Source organism: Cherax quadricarinatus, chromosome 85, assembly GCF_038502225.1.
Source record: "Cherax quadricarinatus isolate ZL_2023a chromosome 85, ASM3850222v1, whole genome shotgun sequence".
In the NCBI taxonomy this organism is placed as follows: Eukaryota; Metazoa; Arthropoda; class Malacostraca; order Decapoda; family Parastacidae; genus Cherax; species Cherax quadricarinatus.
Genome location: NC_091376.1, coordinates 14212146 through 14238756, shown reverse-complemented (window position 1 = coordinate 14238756; position 26611 = coordinate 14212146). Strand labels below are relative to the sequence as shown.

The window sequence follows — 26611 nt, the reverse complement described above, 5'->3', positions numbered from 1 at the left end:
ACAGTACGTCAATTTGTTCTAGTATGGGTGTCTAAGTTTATATGATACGTAGCAGGTTTTATGTAATTTTGAAAAACAAGTCACAGATGGATTAATGAAAATGTCTATAATACCTTAAATATACATGTACGATATTCATAGCACCCCAGAGCGACGTCTTTCCTGTGCTATTGTATCTTTAATATTACAAATATTTACTTCCTTGAAAAGCTTACAATGTGTGGTTTGTGTGCTATAATATTTAAATTACGAAGATGGCCACTATTGTGCCTAGGTACTTCAGGCAGACTAATACTAATTCTTACGCTATTTTGATTATTATTTTTTTTTTTTATTATCACACCGGCCGATTCCCACCAAGGCAGGGTGGCCCGAAAAAGAAAAACTTTCACCATCATTCACTCCATCACTGTCTTGCCAGAAGGGTGCTTTACACTACAGTTTTTAAACTGCAACATTAACACCCCTCCTTCAGAGTGCAGGCACTGTACTTCCCATCTCCAGGACTCAAGTCCGGCCTGCCGGTTTCCCTGAATCCCTTCATAAATGTTACTTTGCTCACACTCCAACAGCACGTCAAGTATTAAAAACCATTTGTCTCCATTCACTCCTATCAAACACGCTCACGCATGCCTGCTGGAAGTCCAAGCCCCTCGCACACAAAACCTCCTTTACCCCCTCCCTCCAACCCTTCCTAGGCCGACCCCTACCCCGCCTTCCTTCCACTACAGACTGATACACTCTTGAAGTCATTCTGTTTCGCTCCATTCTCTCTACATGTCCGAACCACCTCAACAACCCTTCCTCAGCCCTCTGGACAACAGTTTTGGTAATCCCGCACCTCCTCCTAACTTCCAAACTACGAATTCTCTGCATTATATTCACACCACACATTGCCCTCAGACATGACATCTCCACTGCCTCCAGCCTTCTCCTCGCTGCAACATTCATCACCCACGCTTCACACCCATATAAGAGCGTTGGTAAAACTATACTCTCATACATTCCCCTCTTTGCCTCCAAGGACAAAGTTCTTTGTCTCCACAGACTCCTAAGTGCACCACTCACTCTTTTTCCCTCATCAATTCTATGATTCACCTCATCTTTCATAGACCCATCCGCTGACACGTCCACTCCCAAATATCTGAATACGTTCACCTCCTCCATACTCTCTCCCTTTTGATATAGGTCATATTTGAGCAGTACACCTAAACATATTAGGTACTTCATTTAGTCTTAGATATTGCCTCGCTTGGCATACCTCCTCCTACTTTGTAACTATGCCAAATTAGATATTTTAACAAAAGAAAATAAAAATAAAAAAAATTGGTAAATGACAAATTTCCTACACATAGATGTCTATATTACCTGTGAATTCACACCGAATGTTGTAGTTCCTATAAATCGCTGTAGAAACATCGTATAAAAATGAGATCACACCAAAATTTTACCATATTTCAGAACTATTTTCTACTATCACAACTACCCTTAGATGAAATTGCAACAAAATATAATACAGCCTCTCCTTACTTAGGGACGTACTCGTTTACTGATGCCTCGGACTCTCATTGGGCTCTCTGACCAGTATTCATACCTAAATGAATGTTAGAGCTGATTTCCTCTATTCTGTTTATTACAATATACAGTACACTACTGTATAAATATTTAAAAATATACCAGAAATGTTATAAATGGTGCAAAGGTGGCATTAAAACTATCAGTACGTATGCTCCTCACTTAGCAACGAATTCGTTTAACAACAGTCTTAGGAACGGAACTCCATCGTTAAGTGAGGAGAGGCTGTACACACATGTAAGCTTGAAACTTTCCAAAAGGATCCATAGACGCGGAGCTCAGGAAGACCTTAACACAGAAAATGGCACGTAGATGCCCAGCAGCCAAGCACATCATACTGGAATAGCAAAGTATGTGCCATGCAAGTGAACAACTGGGCATAATTGAAAACTACCGTATTAGCAAAGCGCCACAAACCAGGGCCCCACCTATACCCTCTTTGTACAAAAAGAGAAGCATACAAAGTGTTTCACACATGTTCATACCACAACTGTCCTAATTATTTCCCCAGGTTTCCTTGTTTGTAAGTGTAATGTGTATACGTGAGCATTAGTATTATTATTATTATTATTATTATTATAACATTTACACAGCACGAGAATCATTTGGTTATTCAATGCTTTAAACATTCCATTTCTAATATTAAATTTGTTTTAATGAGGGGGGGAGCACTAAACCTACAGGAACCATGCAGCACCTGAGGAATGGGAGGCAATCAGGTTCAATTCAAGAAGGGGTGGATGATCCACTTCCTTGAATCAAAAGCCCTTCACTGATATCAAGGCACTATATCAACTTTCTACTTCTTGACCAAAATAATCATGGTAAAAAAATATTTTTCACATTCTGCAATTCACATCCATAAATCATTCGCCATTATTGGCCATAAGCGTTACAAGATTTGGATGAAAGGGAAAATATCCCTATCATTTATACCAAATATATGCTGGGTTCTTAGACAAAGTCTTGTTAATCAATCCTTGATCCACCGCGAGGCCTAGTTATGGACCAGGCCATGGGGGCGTTGATGCATTCCAGGCTCTTGGCAGCTGTACCAAGTTCAATCAGGTCATGAACACTTAATTACCCATGATGGGAATCACCAATATGCTTTGTAAACTACTGTATTTATGATGAATGGCAACCATACATGATAAATACCAACTTACCAACAGAATGGAACACTGCAGATTGGCGAATACATATACAGTGAGGAGACGCGTGTATCATACTCGTGTGCAGCACGAGTTACTGTTGTGTACATACTATGTGGTATTAGTTGTGATACAGTACACACTGCTATGTATACTTCGGGCTTTTCACTAGTACAGGCAGGCCCCACTTAAACAGCAAGTTAGGTTCCACCCCGGCGGGTGGAAACATTTCGACACGTTTCCTTACACCTGTTGTCCTGTTCACCTAGCAGCAAATAGGTACCTGGGTGTTAGTCGACTGGTGTGGGTCGCATCCTGGGGGACAAGATTAAGGACCCCAATGGAAATAAGTTAGACAGTCCTCGATGACGCACTGACTTTCTTGGGTTATCCTGGGTGGCTAACCCTCCGGGGTTAAAAATCCGAACGAAATCTTATCTCTCTCTCTCTTACAGGAGAGACCTGCTTATACAGGTTAGGTTAGGTTAGGTTCCAGGTTATTGCTCTACAGGAGACCTGCTTATACAGGTTAGGTTAGGTTAGGTTCCAGGTTATTGCTCTACAGGAGACCTGCTTATACAGGTTAGGTTAGGTTAGGTTCCAGGTTATTGCTCTACAGGAGACCTGCTTATACAGGTTAGGTTAGGTTAGGTTCCAGGTTATTGCTCTACAGGAGACCTGCTTATACAGGTTAGGTTAGGTTCCAGGTTACTGCTGTAAAGCAAAAATCGCTGTAAAGTGAAACAACCTGATAACATATTTACATTATCATATACTAAGTGAGCAATATAGCTAGGCCTAAAAAAATGCAAATACAGTACACGCATTACTTACCTTAAAATATTTTCATCCTTAGCTTATAGTGAGTGGTGAATATATTTATTGTAGGAAGTCTGAATAAATGAAGAATGGGTGTAATCTTAAACTGCTGCATTAGTGGAATGTTGTACAGCAGAACTCTGTAGAGCGGGGCCCCTCCTGTACCATACATCGAGATTTTTTTTAAGCGATCACGCTACATGTATATCATACTTACAGCATACAGTGGACCATCGAATTTCATCACCCTTTTCTGTATGTGAAACTATAGTTATTCTCTATAAAACTTATTTTTTGTTAATATTTCCCACAAGAAATAATGTAAATCCAATTAATCCATACCAGACACCCAAAAATATTAGCAAAAAATACATTGTTTTGTCTGTTAGCTCACCATTCTTAGTTCTTTATTAGAAAAGTCAATTTGATTGCATTTCAGTTTTCACCTCTAACTCCAGCAGTATCAGCATTGTGAGAAAGATGCATGCAAAGAAGGGCTCTCTCCATCTTCAAATTACCATACTGTTCAGCCATCCTTAGAACCGGTATTAATACCTATCCAATTTTACAGCCAAAACATGTTTGTAGTTTAACTTTTTTACAGCTGCACCAAGTGCAAACCATGTAAATAAAACACTATAGGGTTAAGAATAGTTTACTCTCTCTACACGAGGCTATCAAACCATCTTGAGTATATTCAGTGAAACACTGCTATAACATTCTCACCTTATTACAGTGTTTTATCTAGGAAAAACTTATACTACTAAACATGCATTTGAAAGAATACCAGAGAAGAAAACTTGTGTATTTTAAATATGCCAGCTTATATCCACATGCTTAATTCTTTTTCACCTAAAAGTTTTCCTCATTTTCTTCTACCTAACATCAAGTAAATTTTGTTTAAACTATACAAGGGTTTAGAACTGCTAATTTTAAATCGGTGATGTATAAATACGTATTTGATTTAGCATAACCAGATTCAGTTAGCGAGACATGCAAGAGACTGAGCACACTGTTCCGAACAATAGGAAAACTAGAGAATAGAGCTTTCGAATGATAATTTATAGAATTTCTACACTGGCAGTAAGAAAAGCCTCATTATTTTTAAGACTGAAATTTTGATGAAGCTTCTAGCTCTACTAGCAAAAGAAATTTAGTTCCAAAGCAAAACGTATTCCTCCACTATTTAATCTTTCTTTACTAAGCACTTATCCCCTTTTGTCAATTTTATTTTTATTGGCCTATTACGAAGATACAAGTAGCAGAGTGTTAGATAAGAACATCATATATTACTCTGCTTTCCGGTGAAATGCTCTATTATGTGATGTGGTACTTGCATTTCAAGAATTAATAAAATGTAAATATATGTAGGTTCCATAAAAAATTCAAAATTGAAAGTTTACCTTACTGCTGCATAATTATCACAAAAACCTACGGTGATGAACATTTTATCCAGCAGCCTTGGTCGACGAGGTTTCACAGTTTTAGTAATAGTTTTTGTCATTAAGTGCTAGTTCAAATAGTCCGTAGGTCAAAGCTAATTTTCATTGCTGATTTTAATTTTGTACTTTTGTTCAAATGAGCAAAATTACAAATTATGCCTAAGTTATCTGCTACCCTATACATGAAGTCTGTGTCCATGATACACTGATGATTACTATACATTTAACTTTTAAAAATACACATTATCTTTTCCATTTTCAGGGATAAACAACTTACTGTTACAGACTACACTCCTTTCAACTTATTCTAACAAATTTACCTACATTTTCTCTAGCTATATAGAGGGTAGGGATCAGCAGTCACTACTGCAAAAACCTTACCCTGATGGCCATGGGATTTTGGGAGTAGTCGACAGGCTGACAACGGTAGGAGTAACCACGGAACCATCCGCCCATGCCAAACTGGAACCAAATAATATGAGGCATGCGCTAAAAATCTGCTGCTGCTTTACCCTTCACACTTTAAACCATATCCCATGTTGATTGGTGATATTTAACCATGAGAGGAAGATATTATTGAAAGGAGTACAAGAACAATTCAATGTCTACATAAATGTAAAAAAGGAAAACCAATGCACTGGGCAGCCAATGTTTCATACAGTTTACATACAGATCTACAATGACTACCGAGTCCAACACTAGATATATACAGGTTGTCGATAGTCACCAACTAAGCAATGGAAACAGGAATACCTTCCCACTTTCAGATATGCACAAAAACAGTAATAAAGAGGTAGACCAAATATATTTAGCCCATTAGCTGTCGAAGGCCTCTGAAGCTGAAATAACAAAGCCTTTCTTTATTAACTTTTCATCATTATATCCAAGCGAGTGTCAGTTTCCATGGAAACGGATTTTTTTTTTTACAAGTATAGGAATGAAAGGAAAGTAGCAGAAGTTACGAGGATAAAAAAAAAAAAAAAAAAAAAAAAAAAAACTTAAGAGTATTCAAAGAAACCTACTAATGCATACAGTAAGATACCAAAGAACCAAAATGTAAACATACGTTATATATATACATATATATATGTATATATATATATATATATGTATATACACATATATACAAACGTGTGTGTGTGTGTGTGTGTGTGTGTGTGTGTGTGTGTATATATTATATAATATATATATATATATATATTATAAATATATATATATATATATATATATATATATATATATATATATATATATATATATATATATATATATATATATATATATATATATATATTTTTTCACACAGGTACATAAAGGGGAAAAAATAATGAAAAACAATTTGGCTTGTTCATCGGTATTAAAAATGGATAAATACAAGAACAATGTACGGTGTACGGACAAAATATAAAGTACAGAAGCTTACCCAGGGACAAAACTAGTGCATCACAATATATCAGAGAATAAACAAAATATTTTATGCAACATTGCCAACATTAAATGCCATGAGCAACGGAAAAAAAATAAAGCTCCAACATACTAAGATATTGCAGTTTTTCAATTTTATTTTGTCCACAATTTGCCAACATAAGTTTACTGGACTAAACATGCAAGAGCATGCCTGCCCCCTCCACATTACACCAGAAACCAAAAAGCATAAATAGAAGGGCATTACAGTTGGTTATAAAGGTGAAGGGTTGACAGCTGTGAAGACGAGACAGGAGCAGAGCAAGCTTTAGCAACCATTTTACTCTAGCTTTATAAAGCTGCATGCATGCACGCACTGGCTTCATAAAGGTCCATGCAACAGCAATAAACAAATGCTTGCTCTGTACCTGTCTTATCTTCACTCCAACTTGTGCCACACAAACTTAACATAGCACAATACTGGTGCAGGCTATATACAGCATTAATAAAACTCCAAAATATTAGTAATAAAACATTAACAATTATAATAAGGAATTATGACTAATGGTAAATTACAAGTCAATACACCACATAATACTCGTAACCCACTCTTGGCTGAAGTACAGTGGACCCCTGGTTAACGATATTTTTTCACTCCAGAAGTATGTTCAGGTGCCAGTAGTGACCGAATTTGTTCCCATAAGGAATATTGTGAAGTAGATTAGTCCATTTCAGACCCCCAAACATACAAGTACAAACGCACTTACATAAATACACTTACATAATTGGTCACATTCGGAGGTGATCGTTATGCGGGGGTCCACTGTAATCCCACAAATAGGCCTGGTCATGGATCGGGCAGTGGGTGGGACTGACCCTTGAACATTCCAGGTATACCCCATCTCCCTAGTTACAATATCGCAGGTGTTCCAAGAATTCTTATACCACAAGTGGAGGGCCATGCATGTACAATGTGCATCTGTAATTCTCACTGATGACATACAATACAGTAGAACCCCCATATCTGCAGACTTAGCTTCTGGGGTGTTAGTTATCCACAGTTTACCATGTCCTAAAAATAACCCTTAATTTTGTTTAACCCTTAAACGGTCCAAACAGATCGACGTTCAAATTCGTAGTGCTCCAACAGTAGATCTACTTTTTTTTTACAGATTTTCAAATTTAAAAAAAAAAAAAAAAAAAAAAAAAAAAAAAAAAAAAATAAATGTTTTTTACACGTTTTCAAATGTAAAACAAAAAAGATCTACATTTTTTTTTACATACTTTCAGATGTTGAAAAAACGTATATATACGTTTGGACCATTTAAGGGTTAATAATGATCACAAAGCATAAAAGTAGTGATGGTGGCAGCTCTTCAAAGCCTAAGAAAAGACATGAAGTGCTTCCCATCAGTGAAAAAGTGCCAATTCTCGACTTAAAATGTGTAATTTATCAACTAAACTATCACAGGTATGCACATAAATGCATACCTATGAAAAAGTTTGTGATCAATAAGCGAATCCTATATACTAACATGTATAGAATTCACTACTATCCACGGTTTCTCAAAGAGCTGGGTGAAAAACATCACAGAAACCAAGGACCACAGGACAGCCAGCTTCCTCTTTCAGAGATTCGGTGATGTGAGAGAGGAAGCTGGCTGCCGTGGTCCTTGGTTTCATGTATTTGTGGTAGTCTTGGAACTTGTTCCCCATGGATATAGGAGGACTATTTTACCAACATTTTGATGGATTAGACACATGCAACACTATCATCTTCACTGCTGACATGTTTTTGCCTACACAGCAGGATTCTTCAGTTGAATACAAGCAAATATAAAATTTAAGACACAGGTAATTTTGCGGAGATAAGTCCTTTGGCTCGGTAGGCAGCTTGAGGGACTGACCACCACTCAAGGGCAAGGGTAGTGATGAACTTGATTAACAAGTTGTAATGAGGTTTAGATCCAAGGGAGAGCAGATCAAATCCCTTTGATCAAGAGCCCATTGCTTTTCCTCCTTGAAGGGCAAGATAGCTCCTGATTGAATTACAAACCTCTTTCCCCCCCTAGTTGGTGAATAAAGCTGCAACTGTGGACCAACAGACTTCTGGACCAATACATTTACCCTGCACAAGCATGTGGTACAAGGGGAAATGCCAGCAAACTATGAACAAGAGTAATCGTAATATTAATGGAATACAGTGCCGACAACATTACACTCTCGTACAACACCCAGGGATCTATTTTGAAGACATTTCACCTCCCTGTGGCTTTATCAATTTAGTGTAGAGATAATCTCACAGTGCCTGTGCTGTGAAGGAGGGGTGGAGATATGTTGCAGTTTTTTTTAACCGTGTAGGTACATGCCTGGCAAGACAGTGATGGAATGAAATGCAAAAGCATTTCTTCTCTTCCGGGTCACCCTGCCTTGGCGGGAAACGCCAATGTGTTAATTAAAAAAAAAAAAAAAAAAATACCGATGTTACAAACAATAACAGGAAAAACACTTAGTAAAAAAAATCTACATTTCAGTGTTGTTGACCCCTCACACAAAAGTCAAATGGCAGCATTTCATGTACAGGGTAAAATTGACAAATTTATACACTGAGCATATATTAGTTTTGCAAATAATTTTTTACCTATTAAAAGAAAAAAAAAAAAAAAAAAAAAAAAAAAAAAAAAAAAAAGAAGTCAGAGGAGATTTAAACAATTCAGTTTCTGGTCTGCAAATTAATGAACGATGTGCAAAATATAACTTATAAAGGCACTTCAAAATTGTTCAAGAAAATAATGGATGGGTTGACTGATGGGGAGATGAACGTGTTGACTGGTGACTAGGTGTTTTATATCTGTCTTTGTAGACTGGGAACATAGTTGTCTTACAAAACCTAATAGAATATGAAGGGTAAGACAAGAGCTCTCTGGCAGGAATCGAGAGTATAACCTTTATCTCATTCCTATTAGCGTTTTCGTGGATAACCTCATTATCATGGATACTTAGTCTGAGGACTGTCACTGTAGACATTATGTACTGCACAGGTTATCACTGGTTCTCTGCATATATTTAGTAGGACATTGCTACTATGTCAGATAATCACAGCTGAATGCATGTTTTAATTTTATTGGCTTTGTCCAATGTGGCAAGTCACACTATAAAAAAAAAATTACACAAATAACCTGCACTTAGACTATTATGGAAGTTTTGAGACTGTGATAATTTCCACTCCAAATATACATGGGGGCCATGAGAAATGTAGCTTTGTGCGAGAGGTATACACAAGGGTTACTAAAAACCAGCAACTCTTTAAACACTACTTCCTGGTGATAAGTCGAGCTTCATTCCATTTCATCAAATTTCTATGTCCCTCTCCATCAAGTGTTAGTTTTGTCATTCCAGCTACAAAGAATATAAGGCACAATACTGTGACTAAATTAATACCCAAATAACCCGCACACAGGAGAAAAACTCATGATGACATTTCGATCTGAGTTCGACTATTAACTGGCGACTAGTTAATGGTCCAAGTCGGACCAAAATATCAAACTTCTTTATTGTATACGAGTTATTAGTGTATCCCAGGTACACAGTTTTTGATGCTAATAAAAAAAATTTTAAAAGTACTATTTATCAGTATCCTCACAGGATAGTGTGTAGGTATCAGCAGCAGATACTGAGGAAGTGACAGTAGGCTGTTATCTCCCTATATCTTTGATGAGCAGGGGAGATATCATGCCTGTGGTAATGTCACATTCAGCAAGTGTTCCGAGGGTGTTGCATGCTCTATTACCACATAGGGGATGAAGTACACGTTTTTGCGATGTGTTCTGAAGATATAATAATCTACACGGTTTGAGCTCAGTCTACTGTTGGGGGTGAAGAATGTGGAAAAATGATGTGTAAAGGCAAAGATATATGATGGATTTTCAATCACTACTTCATGCATTGTGTGTTATAATGCAAATTAGAACATGTTAGTTAAAGGGGCGGGCTTAGATATCGAACAGGTGTGCATGAGCGTGTTTGGAGTGGAAGCAAGGCTCTTATGATTTGATGTGCTGTTGGAGTGAGAGCAAGGTAATATTTATGAAGAGATTCAGGGAAACTGATAAGCCAGATGAGAGTCCTGGAGGTGAAAAGTACAGTGCCTGCATTCTGAAGGAGGGGTGGGGGATATTGCAGTTTGGAGGGGCATCTGAGCTGTAATGGCAGCATGCCTCTGGCAAGACAGCGATGGAGCGAGTAATGGCAAGTGAGTTTCTTCTTTTCCAGGTCACCATACCTTGGCGGAAGATGGCCAGGGCATTTAAAAAAAAAGTTAACAAAAATTTTCCCAACTACACCAACATACACATCTCAGGAAAGAGCACTTAATTATGCAGTGCAGAGTAGATGTGTTTCCATCTACCTTTTCCTGTTACTCAAGTAAAGCTGTGTTGACCATGAGTAATAATTCTCTCCTATGTTATGCCATGTCCTTGTGCATCTTCAAATGTCCCAGTGCACAGTAAGTAGTTCATCTCGACTTTTGAAAGTAAAGTTACCTTGGCTTTTCAAAAATAGTACAATAAAAGTTTAAAGAGATTTACATATTAGTGCTCTTGTAAGGATATGTATTTAGTTTTAATTAAACCTTTACTTTTTACAATAGTTTTTAGTCAATTTAATTAAAATGTCATGTGGTTTTATATATAATCATTATAATCATAATTTAGTGCTAAACCCACAAGGTTTTATATATTGCAGAGGCTTATATTATTCTTTAAATCAATTATTCTTCAAGCAACAGAATTGTGTATAAATTTGGTGACCATTTTGGATTCCTATGCTGATAAGTTGCATTGTTTTAGTACTTTGAACATTTAGTGTATTTTAAAAGTTACATTACTGACTGACAACATGGATTTAGTGTAAGACTATATTTGCTTGTATAAAACAATGGAAATTGGTCACTTGTGTGATCCTGGGATGTTCACGAAGGAATGGTTATCCTGTTATCCAATTTAAAAATAATGGTATAGGTATATAAATATTTTGCACTCCTTAATTGTAAGGATTTTCAATAGAATTTATTGTCGCTATATTTATGTAGATTTTGGAAGGAGATGGTGTATATATATATCACAGCCACTCCTGGGTACCTCAAACCACCACCACATGGGCTGTCAGAGGCAGGGTAAAGTGCCATTCCCTCACTTGAGGATCTTTAATAGGGGTCTATTTACATTTAGTAATATCGCTGTTTACTATTAATCATCCACGTATATTCTGAGTGTATGAATGAGTTTGCAATGTACGATATATAGCAACAGTAGACTAATCCTACATGATCAAAAATCCATAACCTTTGCACTATATTTAACCTGTAGTAACAATTGTTATTGCTCTTCCAGGCTATAAGTTGGTGATGCAGATCCAAATGACATTTTAAAATTGTGACCTATGCATGGAGTTGTAAATAAATAAAAATAAGCATACCGTAAAGTGGCTTAGGGTGTCCCCCCCCCCCACCCTAAACTATGTAAACTTTTGACACACAGTGCTACTGAAGCATTCTTTAAAATATATTGTGAATTTTGTTAAGGATTGCTTATATGAAGCTTAAACATGCTGTTAGGGCAAACTCCCAATATTACCTCAAAATATTAAGTTTTTCACTATCTAAAAATATCTCCCCCCCCCCCCAAGAAAAAAATCATTGTAATCAAAGCGCTAAACCCACAGAAAAACAAAAATCATGCATGCGTGCCTTTACCTGCAAACTTTCATGCAGTGCATGGACAGACATTTCAGTTCCGACTTCAGCGACATCAAGTTTACAGGAAATTTTCAAATATTCACCTACCTAGACGTGAGGGCCAAATGTAGGTAGCATACTAGTCTTAACATATGAAACTAAGCTGAACTGGTACAGCAAACAAGGTGGACCACTTACACGAACAGCAGAGGGATTGTCCGAATAATCAACAGGTTGACAGCGGAATGAATAATGAGTGAACCATCCACTCATTCCAATCTGTAACCAACCGCAGTACAAAATGGTGCATGCGGTACATGATTAGAATGGGTGATCAGTATGAGCATTACACGATTAGGCCACAGATATTACAAATATGATGTCTACATTATTAAACTGTACTAGCATTCCCAGAATTTGCAAAAACCCAAAACAGGCATCTTTATATAAAATTCCAAGAAAGGTATCATGCAACATTACCTGAAGGTTAATATATATAGTACTGTACGTGCTAAATGTTTCTCATTAATTCCTAACTAGGATAAATTCCTCATCACTCGACACTAAATGACAGAGCTAGTATAAGATGGTCAAACGTATTAAATGCATTAGAAAATGGAAAATTTTACTACCAGCACACTACGTCGGGAAGATGGTTAATTACCGTACTCGTTAGGGTCCGCTGGGTGTTCTGACCTCCGTAGAGAACCACCCTTAACAATGAGGAATAATTAGGTCATCTTAGGTGACCTCAGGTCAGCAAATTTTCATTTTTTCTTGGAATATACCTATCTAGTAAGAAATTAATATATCTAAATTTGTAGTAGGCTATAATACAAATAGGCATAAATTATACTTTTTTAAACATTTCACTAAACCAGTTATACAAACAATCCTTCAATATACAATTTGCCAAACATTTAAGCCTTCAGAATATATTCTATTTTTTTTATTGAATATTAATGAATTGAAATTCAATTCTCATATTTGTTGCAGTGTCATTCACATTAGCAAACACTAAGTGGTTAGTACAAAGAAATATAATTAACCAATTCGAAACATAAAAAAAAATCTTATGGTTTGGCCTGGTTGATCAGGTCCTGATCCACCACGAGGCCTGGTCACAGACCGGGCAGTGGGGGCATTGACCCCTAAAACTCTCTCCAGGTAATCCAGGTAAACTCGCAAGTATATTGCATTCTACTTCAGTTATCGCTATGCAGTGATAGACATGCCAGAATGTACTAGGAAAGGCCATGAGGTCTGGAAACAGGACCAAACCACGTACAGTACTGCATCTGGGGACATGCGTGCCAATGCAATAGTGCAAGAGTTAGCTATTTCAAACAAATTAACATTCAGGAAAGCTCTGGAAATGGCAGTACTGCAAGGTATTGTTCAGAAAATATAAGTATACCCTTCATTCCCAGTTTACAAAAAATTTAAAATCTTGAAAATTTCCAGTGTGAGCCTGACTGTCTGGTGCAAATGTGACGGTGATTCAACGAATGCTTTAAAAAGAATTGGTTTATGCATAATAATAATGTGTTTTTCATACATTTGTGTGTTTCCAGAATTTATGGTCACCCTACTGAAAATAAAAAGTCAGTTATTTCATTGATATGAAACACAGAATCATATTTATAAAAATATTTTGGAAATGAGATACTGGCTATCAATAAGCCAAAATATCCTAAATGTAACTAAACACCTACAGGATGATAGTTTAAAAATGACCAATTGCTTCAAAAAAAAATATTTATAAATGAAATTTTGGAGGCAAAATAAAAAAAGCTCGATAAAAATTAAAAATATTCTTACTTTCATAGTATTATGTAGATAATAAAGATGAAGAAACTAATGTTTGTAGGTTACACACTGACGTAAAATCCCCATATGAAGCCTAAAGTGAGTATTATCCAGCCTGGGAACTGTCAAAGCATTGCTTTCTGAACATACTGCCTTTCAAAAACTGCACTACAGCCCTTTTTCATAAACAAAAAATCTATTTTAAGGTTATACTAATGCAATACTTCATATTTTGCAAGTCCGGCCATAAACAAAGTACCTTAATTTTCTATCCATCTATATGTACATTTCAAATTCTGCTCTTTCAAGAAAACACTGCCTTGTATAATATCCTAGCTACTTTTGTATATTATTTATGGGAGAATAAGCCTGTTGAGTATACCTCCTAATGTATATGGAAGAGCTGTCACAAAAAATTGAGATAAGTTGGAGAGCAGGATTGCAGATGAATGAGGCTTAGGGAGGGTAGGGGGTGTGTAGATCAAGTGTTTACAGTGAATCATAGGTGAACAGTATTTAGATAAGGGTATAAAGGTTTTTGTTGCATTTATGGATCTGGAAAAGGCATATTATAGGGTGGATAGAGAAGCAATGTTGGAGATGTTGCAAGTGTATGGAATAGGAGGTAGGTTACCAAAAGCGGTTAAGTTTTTAGGAGGCACATGTTAGAGTATATAGGAGAGAGGGAGATTATTGTCCAGTAAAAGTAGGCCTCACACAGGGATGCATGATGTCACCATGGTTGTTCAATACATTTATAGGTGGGGTTGTAAGAGAAGTGAATGCTCGGGTGTTGGCAAGAGATGCGAGATTAAGAGATAAAGAATCTAACACAAAGTAGGAGTTATCACAGCTGCTTTTTGCCAATGTAACTGTGCTTCTGGGAGATTCCGAAGAGAAGTTGCAGAGGTTAGTGGACGAGTTTGGGAGGGCATGTAAATGAAGGAAATTAAAAGTGAACATAAAGAGTAAGGAGAGGAGAATAAAAAAAAATAATAAAAGACTGGATATCAAAATGGAGGGAGTAAAGGGGAAAGTGAATGCATTCAGATATTTGGGAGTGGACTTGTCAGCCGACGGGTCTATGAAAGACGGCAAATCAGTGGTGCACTGAGGAGTCTGAAGACAGAGCGTTATCCATGGAAGCACAGAGTAATGTATGAGAGTATAGTTATACCAACACTCTTATATTGGTGTGAAGCATTAGTGGTGAATGTTGCAACAAGGAGGAGGCTGGAGGCAGTGGAGACATCATGTCTGAGGGCAATGTGTGGTGTGAATATAATGCAGAAAAACCATAGATTGGAGATTATGGAGGTGTGGAGTTTCTAACAGTATTATCCAGAGGGTAGAAGAAGGGTTGCTGAGGTGGTTCCAACATTTAGAGAGGATGGAAAATTAAAACGACTTGGAGCACATATAAATCTGTAGTGGAAGGAAGGTGGGGTAGGTGTTATCCTAGGAAAGGTTGGAGGGAGATGGTAAAGGTGGTTTTGTGTGAGAGGGGGCTTGGACTTCCAGCAAGCATGCGTGAGTGTGTTAGATTGGAGTGAGTGAAGGCACTGGGTTTTTATGACTGTGCTGTTGGAACGTGAGCAAAACAACATTTACGAAGGGATCCAGGCAAACCAGTTAGCCGGACTCGAGTCCTCAAGGTGGGAAGTACAGTGCCTGCACTCTGAAAAAGGGGTGGATATATGCTGTAGTTTTTTAACTTTAGTGTAGGCACACCTCTGGCAAGACAGTGATAGAATGAGTGATAATGAAAGTTTCTTCCTTTTCAGGTCACCCTACCTCGGTGGGAAACAGTCGGAGTGTTAAAAAAAAAAGTAGTACTGTACTGATACTAGTACAGTTATCCTTGTTGAAGGTACAGTACTAGAGAGAAAACTATCCATAATTTTATACTGCTCCCCAAGCATAGATTAACCCTGTAACTAGCAGCACTAGCGGTTAATTACACATGCACAATCCATTTCCCCCGATGCGCTAATTTACACCTGATGCCAAGCATTTGAAGAACTTTGTTCCCCATTTAATAATTCATTGCCTAATTATCAGATGCAGGTTTGTGGTGATTTAACAGTATTTCTACCCCTAATTTCATGATGCCTGCCTAGGCCTGTTTCCCATTGCCCTCACTAGGAAGCCTATTCCGAGCTAGTGTGAGACCTCGTGCAGAGGCATCTCTCACTCTTGCCTCAGACCTGATTGGACCAACACCTCACTCGCTCCTGGCCCCTGGCCCCTGGCCCTTACTCTGTTTGCCTGAAGAAACTGATTCTGCCCAATAAACCACATCTAGTCTATACGAATTTATATATCCTGCTTTACTTCTAACTTGTCCTCTACTGTTTACACAATGCTGCCCAATTACAAATTGGAAACAGCCAAATACAGTATTCCATACATCGATGGTGGTAGCTATACAGAGAATGCAGACTATAAACGGAATGATTTGGATTTTGAAGGACAATTAGAGATGTATTAGCAGCATTAACTAAACATAGGCAAGACCTACAAAATCTAAACAAAACCCACAACTTACTAAAGTGGAACAGAATTCTTCCTCAGAGGAGACTAAAATTCTAGGAGCAAGGGGCTAGTAACCCCCTTCTCCTGTATACATTACTAAATTTAAAAGGTGAAACTTTGGTTTTTTTCTTCTGGGCCACCCCGCTGGCCACAAACGGCCGGTTTGTTGAAAGAAGGAAAGGGAGAAAAGTCTAAAAAGGGAAAAATTAAGGGGGAAAAAAAGGGTTAAAAAAGATAAAAAAGGGGGGACAGGTTAAACACCGGGGAGGTACACAACCTATATACAACATTAGGCAGCACGTACGTACACTCTAGTAAGCTTCATAACAGTAGTCCGTAACTTTAAAAGAAATATTCAAGGTAATGTACACAACTTATCTCTGACCCCACCAATCGCTCCACTGGCATTACCAGCCAACCAAAGCAAGAACAGGAAGAAGACATACAGAGCTGACAAGAATGTATCAACAGGAGAGACTAAAGGATGCAAGCCAGACAACCTTTGGCAGGAGTATTAGAAAGGTTTACAAAGATTTGTCATGATTGTGGGAAGACATACTCAAGGCTTTCCAAATTCTTTAATGGCTCAGTAAAATTGAGTGAAATTTAAGGGCCATTGACAAGTATACAATGAATATTAAAATAAAACCACAGAAAGGTTACAAGTGCTTGCACTTCAGTCTCAGGGTAAATGTGAATGAACTAAATAAAGTGGCATAAGAAGAGCCATTTCAACAGTGTAGGTCACCAATCACTCCTACCAATAAATTATGTAACACACACAAAAATGAAATTAAACAAAAACTACTAACATGAATAAAACACTCAACACACACAAAATGAAGAGGTGGCAGCAACTCTGGAGAAGCAGATAGTACTGCTATTCTATGTAGCTCAAGAGAAAGTATATGCTGCAAACATTAGAAACTTAAAAATATGATTAACACCGAAGACAGGACACCATGGACAAAGCTCTGCTCCTGTAACTACGCTACTGTAAAAAAAAAATTGTTACACAAATAATCCACAGAGAAACTTACAACATTTCAGTCCAACTTGCATCATTAGTTAATCACACTGAAATATTGCCGTAAGTTTCAGTCTCCCATGTGCGGGTTAGTCATGTAGAATTTCAAAACATTAATTAATTCATATACACAGCGAGACAATTTCCACATATTTAGTACAGAAATATGAATACTACGTAGGAGGGCTGCCTCTCAACAAGGATATTAATAAAAACTTGTGTATATATATTATCCAGAAAATTTGTCCATTTAAATTTTTTGAAATACTTGTCCTAAACATTTACTTTAAAGATTAGAGTAATTTTAAACTTTTTTGAGCATATCTTCTTGCATTATACAATATTCAAAATATTGAACACAGGGTGGTATTGGCACAATCATGATTAAAAATGAAAATAGCCATTGAACATCTAGTACTGCAGTACATTACTAAGAAGATAAATGCAATGGTTGAGTATAATGAATTTTATAAACGGTATCAAACCAATTAAATAGATATGATGCACAGGCAAGAGAAATCCACATATCTGTTCCCAAGAAACCTTCGGCAAATCTGCTGACGGGAATCTCAAGACTGAAATACACAGTTCAATTAACCGTGTTCATATTTCTAATTGTGCGCCGATGCTTTTCATTAAACGGTCTATTACATTAATCCAAAAAATATAGATTTGCACACTGGTTTAAGATGCACAAAAAAGTAAGGGACTGACCTCATAAAATATCCATGTGGAGAAGACAACTTGAAAGGCGTTATAAGCTACGAGTATATTCCTTAGCTGGAATGGTGGCCGAGTTTTCATATATTGTGGCCCAATCACCTTCACAATTAACACGTAGCTAATGCAGATGAAGAACGTAGGCCATGGAGAATCCATAAATAACCACCCATCCACACGAGGATCTGCGCAATGTGAAAACTTTCTTATTACATGCCCAATTTTTGAATACTGGACATAAATTAAAAAGCATTATATTAAGACCAACACTCCATTACCCAAACCATCACATTGTGCTATACATTAGCATTGCAAAGCCACAAACCACAAAATTAAGAATTCTTTTCATAAAACATGAAAGCATGACCCAAGCCCCAACCTGTGTTTAGTAACAAGTTCAATAAAACTAATACCGTATATCATTGGACCTGACGCCCTCACAATAGCCTCGAGTCACACAAAAGGTCCACAAGTCACAAAGTAATTCAACCCATAATCCATATTGTAAAATGTATATGCCACAAGTCGTATCTTACATCGACTGATTAATAACTTACAAATATTTACAAAAAGTTCATGGAGGGAATATACTGCTATGATACACCTGTGACCAGCTTTAACCCTTAAATGATCCAAATGTATATATACATACGTTCTCTCGCGTAGCGCCCCAAACGTATATATACATTTCATTTGTCATTCATTCAACATTGGCACGATAGACCTGAATCGCCTAGACATGAGAGAATGGGTGTGCGCACTCAGTGCGCACCATTTGAAAAAAATTGGGGATGCCTGGGTACCACATGCTCTTTTTTCCTATAAAAAAAAAAAATTCTTAAAATATTTGGGGTGCTATGCGAGAGAACGTATATACATATTTGGACCATTTACAGGTTAAGGGTTTACCTACTTCCAGTGGTGGACCTACATTTTTGGGGCCCTGAAGCTTGAACTGTTATGGGGGCTCCCCTTCACAACCCATTCTCACACAGCAGACCCAAAATTTTTAAGCAATGGAGACTAAAGTTGTTTCTGGGGCTCCTCCAGGATTAGGGACCCAGAAGCTTAAGCTCCAGTTCCATAGTAGAGCCATCGCTGCTTACTCCTGGAGCCCAGCCTCCAGGCTTAGTTGGTCTGATGCTTGCCTAGTCAACCAAGATGTTGCTCCTGGTGGCCCACTAGCCCACATATCTATTACATAAGGAAACATGCCCAGTGCTTTACCCATGCCAGGAACTGAACCCCAGTCCCTCTGTGTGCAAACCAAGGATGCTACATAACCACGAGCACCCTGCAGCACGGTTGATGTGGCACTTCAGATTCAGATTACAGTGGACCCCGCTTAACGATCACCTCCCAATGCGACCAGTTATGCAAGTGTATTTATGTAAGTGCGTTTGTACGTGTATGTTTGGGGTCTGAAATGGACTAATCTACTTCACAATATTCTCTATGGGAACAAATTCAGTCAGTACTGGCACCTGAACATATTTCTGGAATGAAAAAATATCGTTAACCGGGGGTCCACTGTACGTATTTCAGTATGATACAAAGTTTGTACAGAAATGGGTGACACTTAGGTGTACATTCAAAAAATCCCTTAGTATGCAGAGCATTTCAGGCATACTTAAGCCTATCGTAAGACCAACAAGGCAATAACTAATCAATTGCTTTTATATACTGTCTTGGTGGTTATACACAAGTTTAGGAATCACAAGGAAAAAAAAGAAAACTGCCTTATTTACAAAATCTATAAAACATTTATCAAATTTAACTGTTGTAAGACTTAAGAGGCTGAAGGATGTAAACCAGTTTCCCTGTAAAAACTTACACTTGTTCCTGCAGAATGTCCAATACCTGCTTGTACCATGTTTAAGTCGAGGCACACATATGTTTTTGTATTTAATTACAAAGGTGAGTGAACTGGGTTAGTTTAACAATAAAAATTAACACTTTAAAAAAAAGAAAAAAATTAAACATAGCTGGGTTGGTAGTGCACTCAGCTCACACAGTTAGGTCTGGGTTCAATCCCCAGTATGGCTGGAAACATTAGGATGTGTTTCCTTGTCCCTGTTCACCTATCAGCAAATAGGAACCTAAGCATTAAGTCACCTTACACCTGATGTCCATGTTCATTTAGCAATAAAATAGGTACCTAGGTGTTAGCTGACCAGTGGGGGTCTCATCCTGGGACAAAACTGACCTAATCTGCCCAAAATCCTCTGCATAACCAGAGGCTTTCTATATACAGTAGTATGTCACTGATGTCAGCTATGGTCTTTACAAGTTGTATCATATACTTTTAGTAATATTTATTATTACATATTTAAGAAACTTACTCTAGCTTATTTCATATATATAACAAATAAATTGTGGCAAATTAAATACAGCCTCTCCTCGCTTAGCGACATCCTCGTTTACCAACGACTGACTTAACGACAGGCTGACTAGTATGCATACCTAAATGTATATTAGAGCTGGTTTCCTCTATACTGTTCATTACAATATACAGCACACTACTGTATCAGGATGGGTATGGGGTACATAAGGATATTTAACTACTGTATGAACATTTAAAAATATACCAGAATTGTTATAAATGGTGCAAAGGTGACAAAAAAATATCAAAGATGGCCGACATAAACCCACTACCATTATAGTATGCTCCTCACTTAGCGACGAATTAATTTGCTGACGTGGTCTTAGGAATGAAACTCCGTCGTTAAGCGAGGAGAGGCTGCATAATGGAGGCTCAGTATACTTTTTGCTAATTTCCACAACTAGACATTACGGCTGACATGTTATAAGATGAACACAAAGATACTGAACATTGACATCGTATTATACCTGTATGCCAGGTCACTAATACTGAACACTGAAATGTACAGGTCATATTTAGTCTATGATGAGCATATAGCCTGGAGCCCAACCTGCTGTATAAGAGGGGCCCTACAGTAGCCTGGAACCCAACCTGCTGTACAAGTGGAACCTTCCTGTATTATGATATATCCAAGATGTTTTCCCCTTTGTTAATAAATGGTTCAGAGAACCAACAAGTTGATGATCTGAGACACTCGCACACCATTAGGGTATCATTGTGGAAACATTTCACCAAGTGGCTTCTTCAGTCCTGTACAGAGATGAATGGTGGAAAATGAAAAGGAGTTTGAGGTCATCAGTCCCTCAGCCTGGAGTTGATGTGTTCATTCCATCCATCTTTATTAAAGTACAAAGCTGTGGTTAGTGGCTTTTTATCCATAATGCCAGTACCATGCCTTGGGGTACTGAGCTCTTTATTATTACCTAGAGCCTACCCAGAGATTGTACGGGAGGGGAGGTTATATTAGGCCTCCCGGTGGATGAATTGGTTAACCAGGCTATTAATGGTACTTTCCGCACACACACCTGCAAATTTACTGGGCCATGTCACTGGGATAAACATGCTATCGTAAAAACTGCATTGCCGCCATCAACTCCATGGCCTCAATACCTGTACGAATTATGCAATAACTGCAGTCTATTCTTTATTTCTTTATACAACAATAAACCTCCATTACAACATACTTTTGGCATCAATGATATTAATGCTGATATACCAGTGACCAATATCAGAAGGTCATCTAACCTTACAGCCCAGTCCAAGACCAGAGTTCCTTGTTGACTATCCTGGTGACCCCAGACTGTTGCTGTTCACATAGGCCATTACAACCTGGCTGGTAATATGCCTTGGTTTTTACTTTAGCATTAAGTCATAGCACATACGTGTGTACTTCCCAGGGCACAATATTATGTGGGGTTGAGGCTAAGGTTCAGAATGTTGTCATTCAGGAACCTCGCCAGTAATAGAGAAATGAAAGATTCTGACCTGAAAAGAGAATAAAAAGTCAGTATTATGGTTGAAACAAGTCACAAATTATCATCATTTTAGAGAAACCCAACAACATTTCAGTGCATCTTAGGACGGACCTAAACATCGTCTTAAGTTCCTTTCCCAAGTGCAGGTTACTTGTTGATCTGACCCAAAGGAAGATATCCCAGAGACCAAATGTTTCCTCTCTTTCCTTTAACCATATTGGGAACACTTACATTGTCTTGCTGCCTGATGCTATTAGTGTGGGAATAAAATCCAGCTATGTCATATTTTTTTACTTAATACAAGATAAAGAAATGTGTCGGCCTAAGCTGGGAGACTTTAACAAGGTAACGATAATGCCTTATGGAGCCTCGTCTCTCAGGAGTCTTGGAAAAAATTTACCACCCATATCAGGGCTGCAATTCAAGAGTAAACAAAGTTCCCTCCAAAAACAGAAATAGGAATATAATACTCTTAATTAGGTCATGTCATATCCCCCCTCCTTTGCCTATTATTATTATAATAATAATCAAGGGGGAAGCGCTAAACCTGTAGGACCTCCTTTGCTTAAAACCTGGAGCCAGAAGGTGTTACATACTAGACAACATTAGAACAAGATCGCAAATACAAAAAAAGCAATGGTTGACCACAGAGGAAATTAGGGTTAAACCAATGCTACTTACAACGGTTTTTTCAACCAAAACAGAATAGACAGAACTGGGACCCACATGGGAAACTGAAATCATGGCAGGCTAAGTTGATGGAGGTAGTTAGGGAAAAAACCTACATCTCATTGTTGTGAATACAAGAGAAACCAGGAAGACTGGACTTTGATAGAAAGGAAATAGAACACGAGATCCCCCTGGGTACTAGCGACTATACAGTACTGAACTTTCAGTACGTAGTGAAACTAAATGAAGAGGGAAGAGCAAGTGGAGTCCATGAAAAGTCAGACTTAAGAAGAGGAACTTACGAGGAATGAGGGGAATTCCTGAATGAAGTGCAGTGGAAACTGGAGGGAATATCATAAGATAAGATTGAGTACCTAGTTGGAAAGTCCCAGGAGGCTCAGAACTTCATACCCAGAAGGTAAAAATATAGCAAAAAAAAAGCCTTTGTTCAACTAAAGATACAGAGGTACTGGAGAAGACAGTCCTGTGAAGACAACATGGAAGAATTCATCATTGATGCTCAAGACACAGACCTATATCCAAGCAGTCCAGAATGGGTTCATTAGTCTTCAAATTGAAACATTTATACATAAATAAGCAGCAGATAAGCAGATAATAAGCGTGTATGCACCTGGAGAAGAGAGGAATGTAGAGGAGAGAGAGATTTTGGGAGATGTTAAGTGAATGTATAGGAGCCTTTGAACCAAGTGAGAGAGTAATTGTGGTAGGGGACCTGAATGCTAAAGTAGGAGAAACTTTTAGAGAGGGTGTGGTAGGTAAGTTTGGGGTGCCAGGTGTAAATGATAATGGGAGCCCTTTGATTGAACTTTGTATAGAAAGGGGTTTAGTTATAGGTAATACATATTTTAAGAAAAAGAGGATAAATAAGTATACAAGATATGATGTAGGGCAAAATGACAGTAGTTTGTTGGATTATGTATTGGTAGACTGTTGAGTAGACTTCAGGATGTACATGTTTATAGAGGGGGCCACAAATATATCAGATCACTTTTTAGTTGTAGCTACACAGAGTAAAAGGTAGATGGGATACAAGAAGAGAAGCATCAGGTAAGAGAGGTGAAGGTTTATAAACTAAAATAGGAGGCAGTTAAGGTAAGATATAAACAACTATTGGAGGATAGATGGGCTAATGAGAGCATAGGCAATGGGGTCGAAGAGGTATGGGGTAGGTTTAAAAATGTAGTGTTAGAGTGTTCAGCAGAAGTTTGTGGGTGCGGGAAGGAAGAGGAGCAATTGGTGGAATGATGATGTAAAGAGAGTAGTAAGGGAGAAAAAATTAGCATATGAGAAGTTTTTACAAAGTAGAAGTGATGCAAGGAGGGAAGAGTATATGGAGAAAAAGAGAGGTTAAGAGAGTGGTGAAGCAATGTAAAAAGAGAGCAAATGAGAGAGTGGGTGAGATGTTACCAACAAATTTTGTTGAAAATAAGAAAAAGTTTTGGAGTGAGATTAACAAGTTAAGGAAGCCTAGAGAACAAATGAATTTGTCAGTTAAAAATAGGAGAGGAGAGTTATTAAATGGAGAGTTAGAGGTATTGGGAAGATGGAGGGAATATTTTGAGTAATTGTTGAATGTTGATGAAGATAGGGAAGCTGTGATTTTGTGTATAGGGCAAGGAGAAATAACATCTTGTAGGAGTGAGGAAGAGCCAGTTGTGAGTGTGGGGAAAGTTCGTGAGGCAGTAGGTAAAATGAAAGGGGGTAAGGCAGCCGGGATTGATGGGATAAAAATAGAAATGTTAAAAGCAGGTGGGGATATAGTTTTGGAGTGGTTGGTGCTATTATTTAATAAATATATGGAAGAAGGTAAGGTACCTAGGGATTGGCAGAGAGCATGCATAGTTCCTTTGTATAAAGGCAAAGGGGACAAAAGAGTGCAAAAATTATAGGGGGATAAGTCTGTTGAGTATAGTCGAGTACAGAAAAGTTGATAGAAGCAGAAGATACTTGAAGATGATGTAATCAGTCCATCATCCGTAAAGTTTTGAGGTGGTCAGTCCCTCAGTCTGGAGAAGAGCATTGTTCCGTTGTCTGAAACAATATGAAGTTGAAGTGCAAGCAAGCAAACAAGTTTAGGTAAGATCCCAATGGGATGAGCGGGGAAGACGGGACAGATGAAGAATAGCTCTGGAGAGGAGTGTTCTTAGTAAGAGAAATAGAGCCAGGGCTTAACCCAGCAGCTAAGGCGATTGTGGGGCAGACTTGAGAACAGGTATAGCAGGGACTGTTGCATTGAACTTGTTGTAGTTGAAGTCTTGAATCTTGAGTAGCTGGCAGCAGGCTAGGTCACATCAGAGGGTAGAACACACATGGGAGTTATAGGAGTAACTGAGTAACTGAGTAACTGAGTAACTCCCATATGTGTTCTACCCTCTGATGTGACCTAGCCTGCTGCCAGCTACTCAAGATTCGCCCTGGCTCTATTTCTCTTACTAAGAACACTCCTCTCCAGAGCTATTCTTCATCTGTCCCGTCTTCCCCGCTCATCCCATTGGGATCTTACCTAAACTTGTTTGCTTGCTTGCACTTCAACTTCATATTGTTTCAGACAACGGAACAATGCTCTTCTCCAGACTGAGGGACTGACCACCTCAAAACTTTAAGGATGATGGACTGATTACATCGTCTTCAAGTATCTTCTGCTTCTATCAACTTTTCTGTACTCGACTGAAGAAGCCTACTGTGTAGGCGAAACGTTTCGAAATAAAGATACCTAACTGTTGCATATGTGTCTTACCTAACAATCTGTCGGTATTTTATACCATTTTAATGTTCATTCTGTTGAGTATACCTGGTAAAGTGAATGGTAGAGTTATTATTGAAAGAATTAAGAGTAAGACGGAGAATAGGACAGCAGATGAACAAGGAAACTTTAGGAAAAGTAGGGGGTGTGTGGACCAGGTGTTTACAGTGGAACATGCAAGTGAACAGTATTTTGAAAATGCTAAAGAGATTTTTGTGGCATTTATGGATTTGGAAAAGGCATATGACAGGGTGGATAGAGGGGCAATGTGACAGATGTTGCAGATGTATGGTATAGCAGGTAGGTTACTGAAAGCACTGAAGAGTTTTTACGAGGATAGCGAGGCTCAAGTTAGAGTATGTAGGAAAGAGGGAGATTATTTCCCAGTAAAAGTAGGCCTTAGACAAGGATGTGTGATGTCACCGTGGTTGTTCAATATATTTATAGATGGGGTTGTAAGAGAAGTAAATGCGAGGGTCTTGTCAAGAGGTATGGAGGTAAAAGATAAAGAATCACACCAAGTGGGAGTTGTCACTGTTGCTCTTTGCTGATGACACTGTGCTCTTGGGAGATTCTGAAGAGAAGTTGCAGAGATTGGTGGATGAATTTGGTAGGGTATGTAAAAGAAAATTGAAAGTGAATACAGGAAAGAGTAAGGTTACGAGGATAACAAAAAGATTAGGGGATGAAAGATTGGATATCAGATTGGAGGGAGAGAGTATGGAGGTGAATGTATTCAGATATTTGGGAGTGGACATGTCAGCGGATGGGTCTATGAAAGATGAGGTGAATCACCGAATTGATGAGGGATGGGTCTACGAAAGATGAGGTGAATCACCGAATTGATGAGGGGAAAAGGGTGAGCGGTGCACTTAGGAGTCTGTGGAGACAAAGAACTTTGTCCTTGGAAGCAAAGAGGGGAATGTATGAGAGTATAGTTTTAACAATGCTCTTATATGGGTGTGAAGCATGGGTGATGAATGTTGCAGTGAGGAGAAGGCTGGAGGCAGTGGAGATGTCATGTCTGAGGGCAATGTGTGGTGTGAATATAATGCAGAGAATTCGTAGTTTGGAAGTTAGGAGGAGGTGCGGGATTGC

General features: G+C 38.2%; 1 protein-coding gene across 3 annotated transcripts in view; it reads right to left on the bottom strand.

Moving 5' to 3' along the window:
• Positions 1–26611, bottom strand: part of LOC128703137 (very long chain fatty acid elongase AAEL008004) — a 135034-nt gene that overhangs the window by 20290 nt on the left and 88133 nt on the right. The window contains exons 3-4 of one of the 3 annotated variants that reach the window (XM_070103443.1): positions 18217–18407; positions 5372–5452 (exon numbers count right to left, since the gene is read on the bottom strand). In XM_070103443.1, coding sequence (XP_069959544.1) covers positions 5372–5452; positions 18217–18407 — 272 coding nt within the window. Of the gene's footprint in view, positions 1–5371; positions 5453–12329; positions 12411–18216; positions 18408–26611 lie in introns of all 3 variants that reach the window. The other 2 variants (XM_053797691.2, XM_053797692.2) reach the window with 2 other exon arrangements.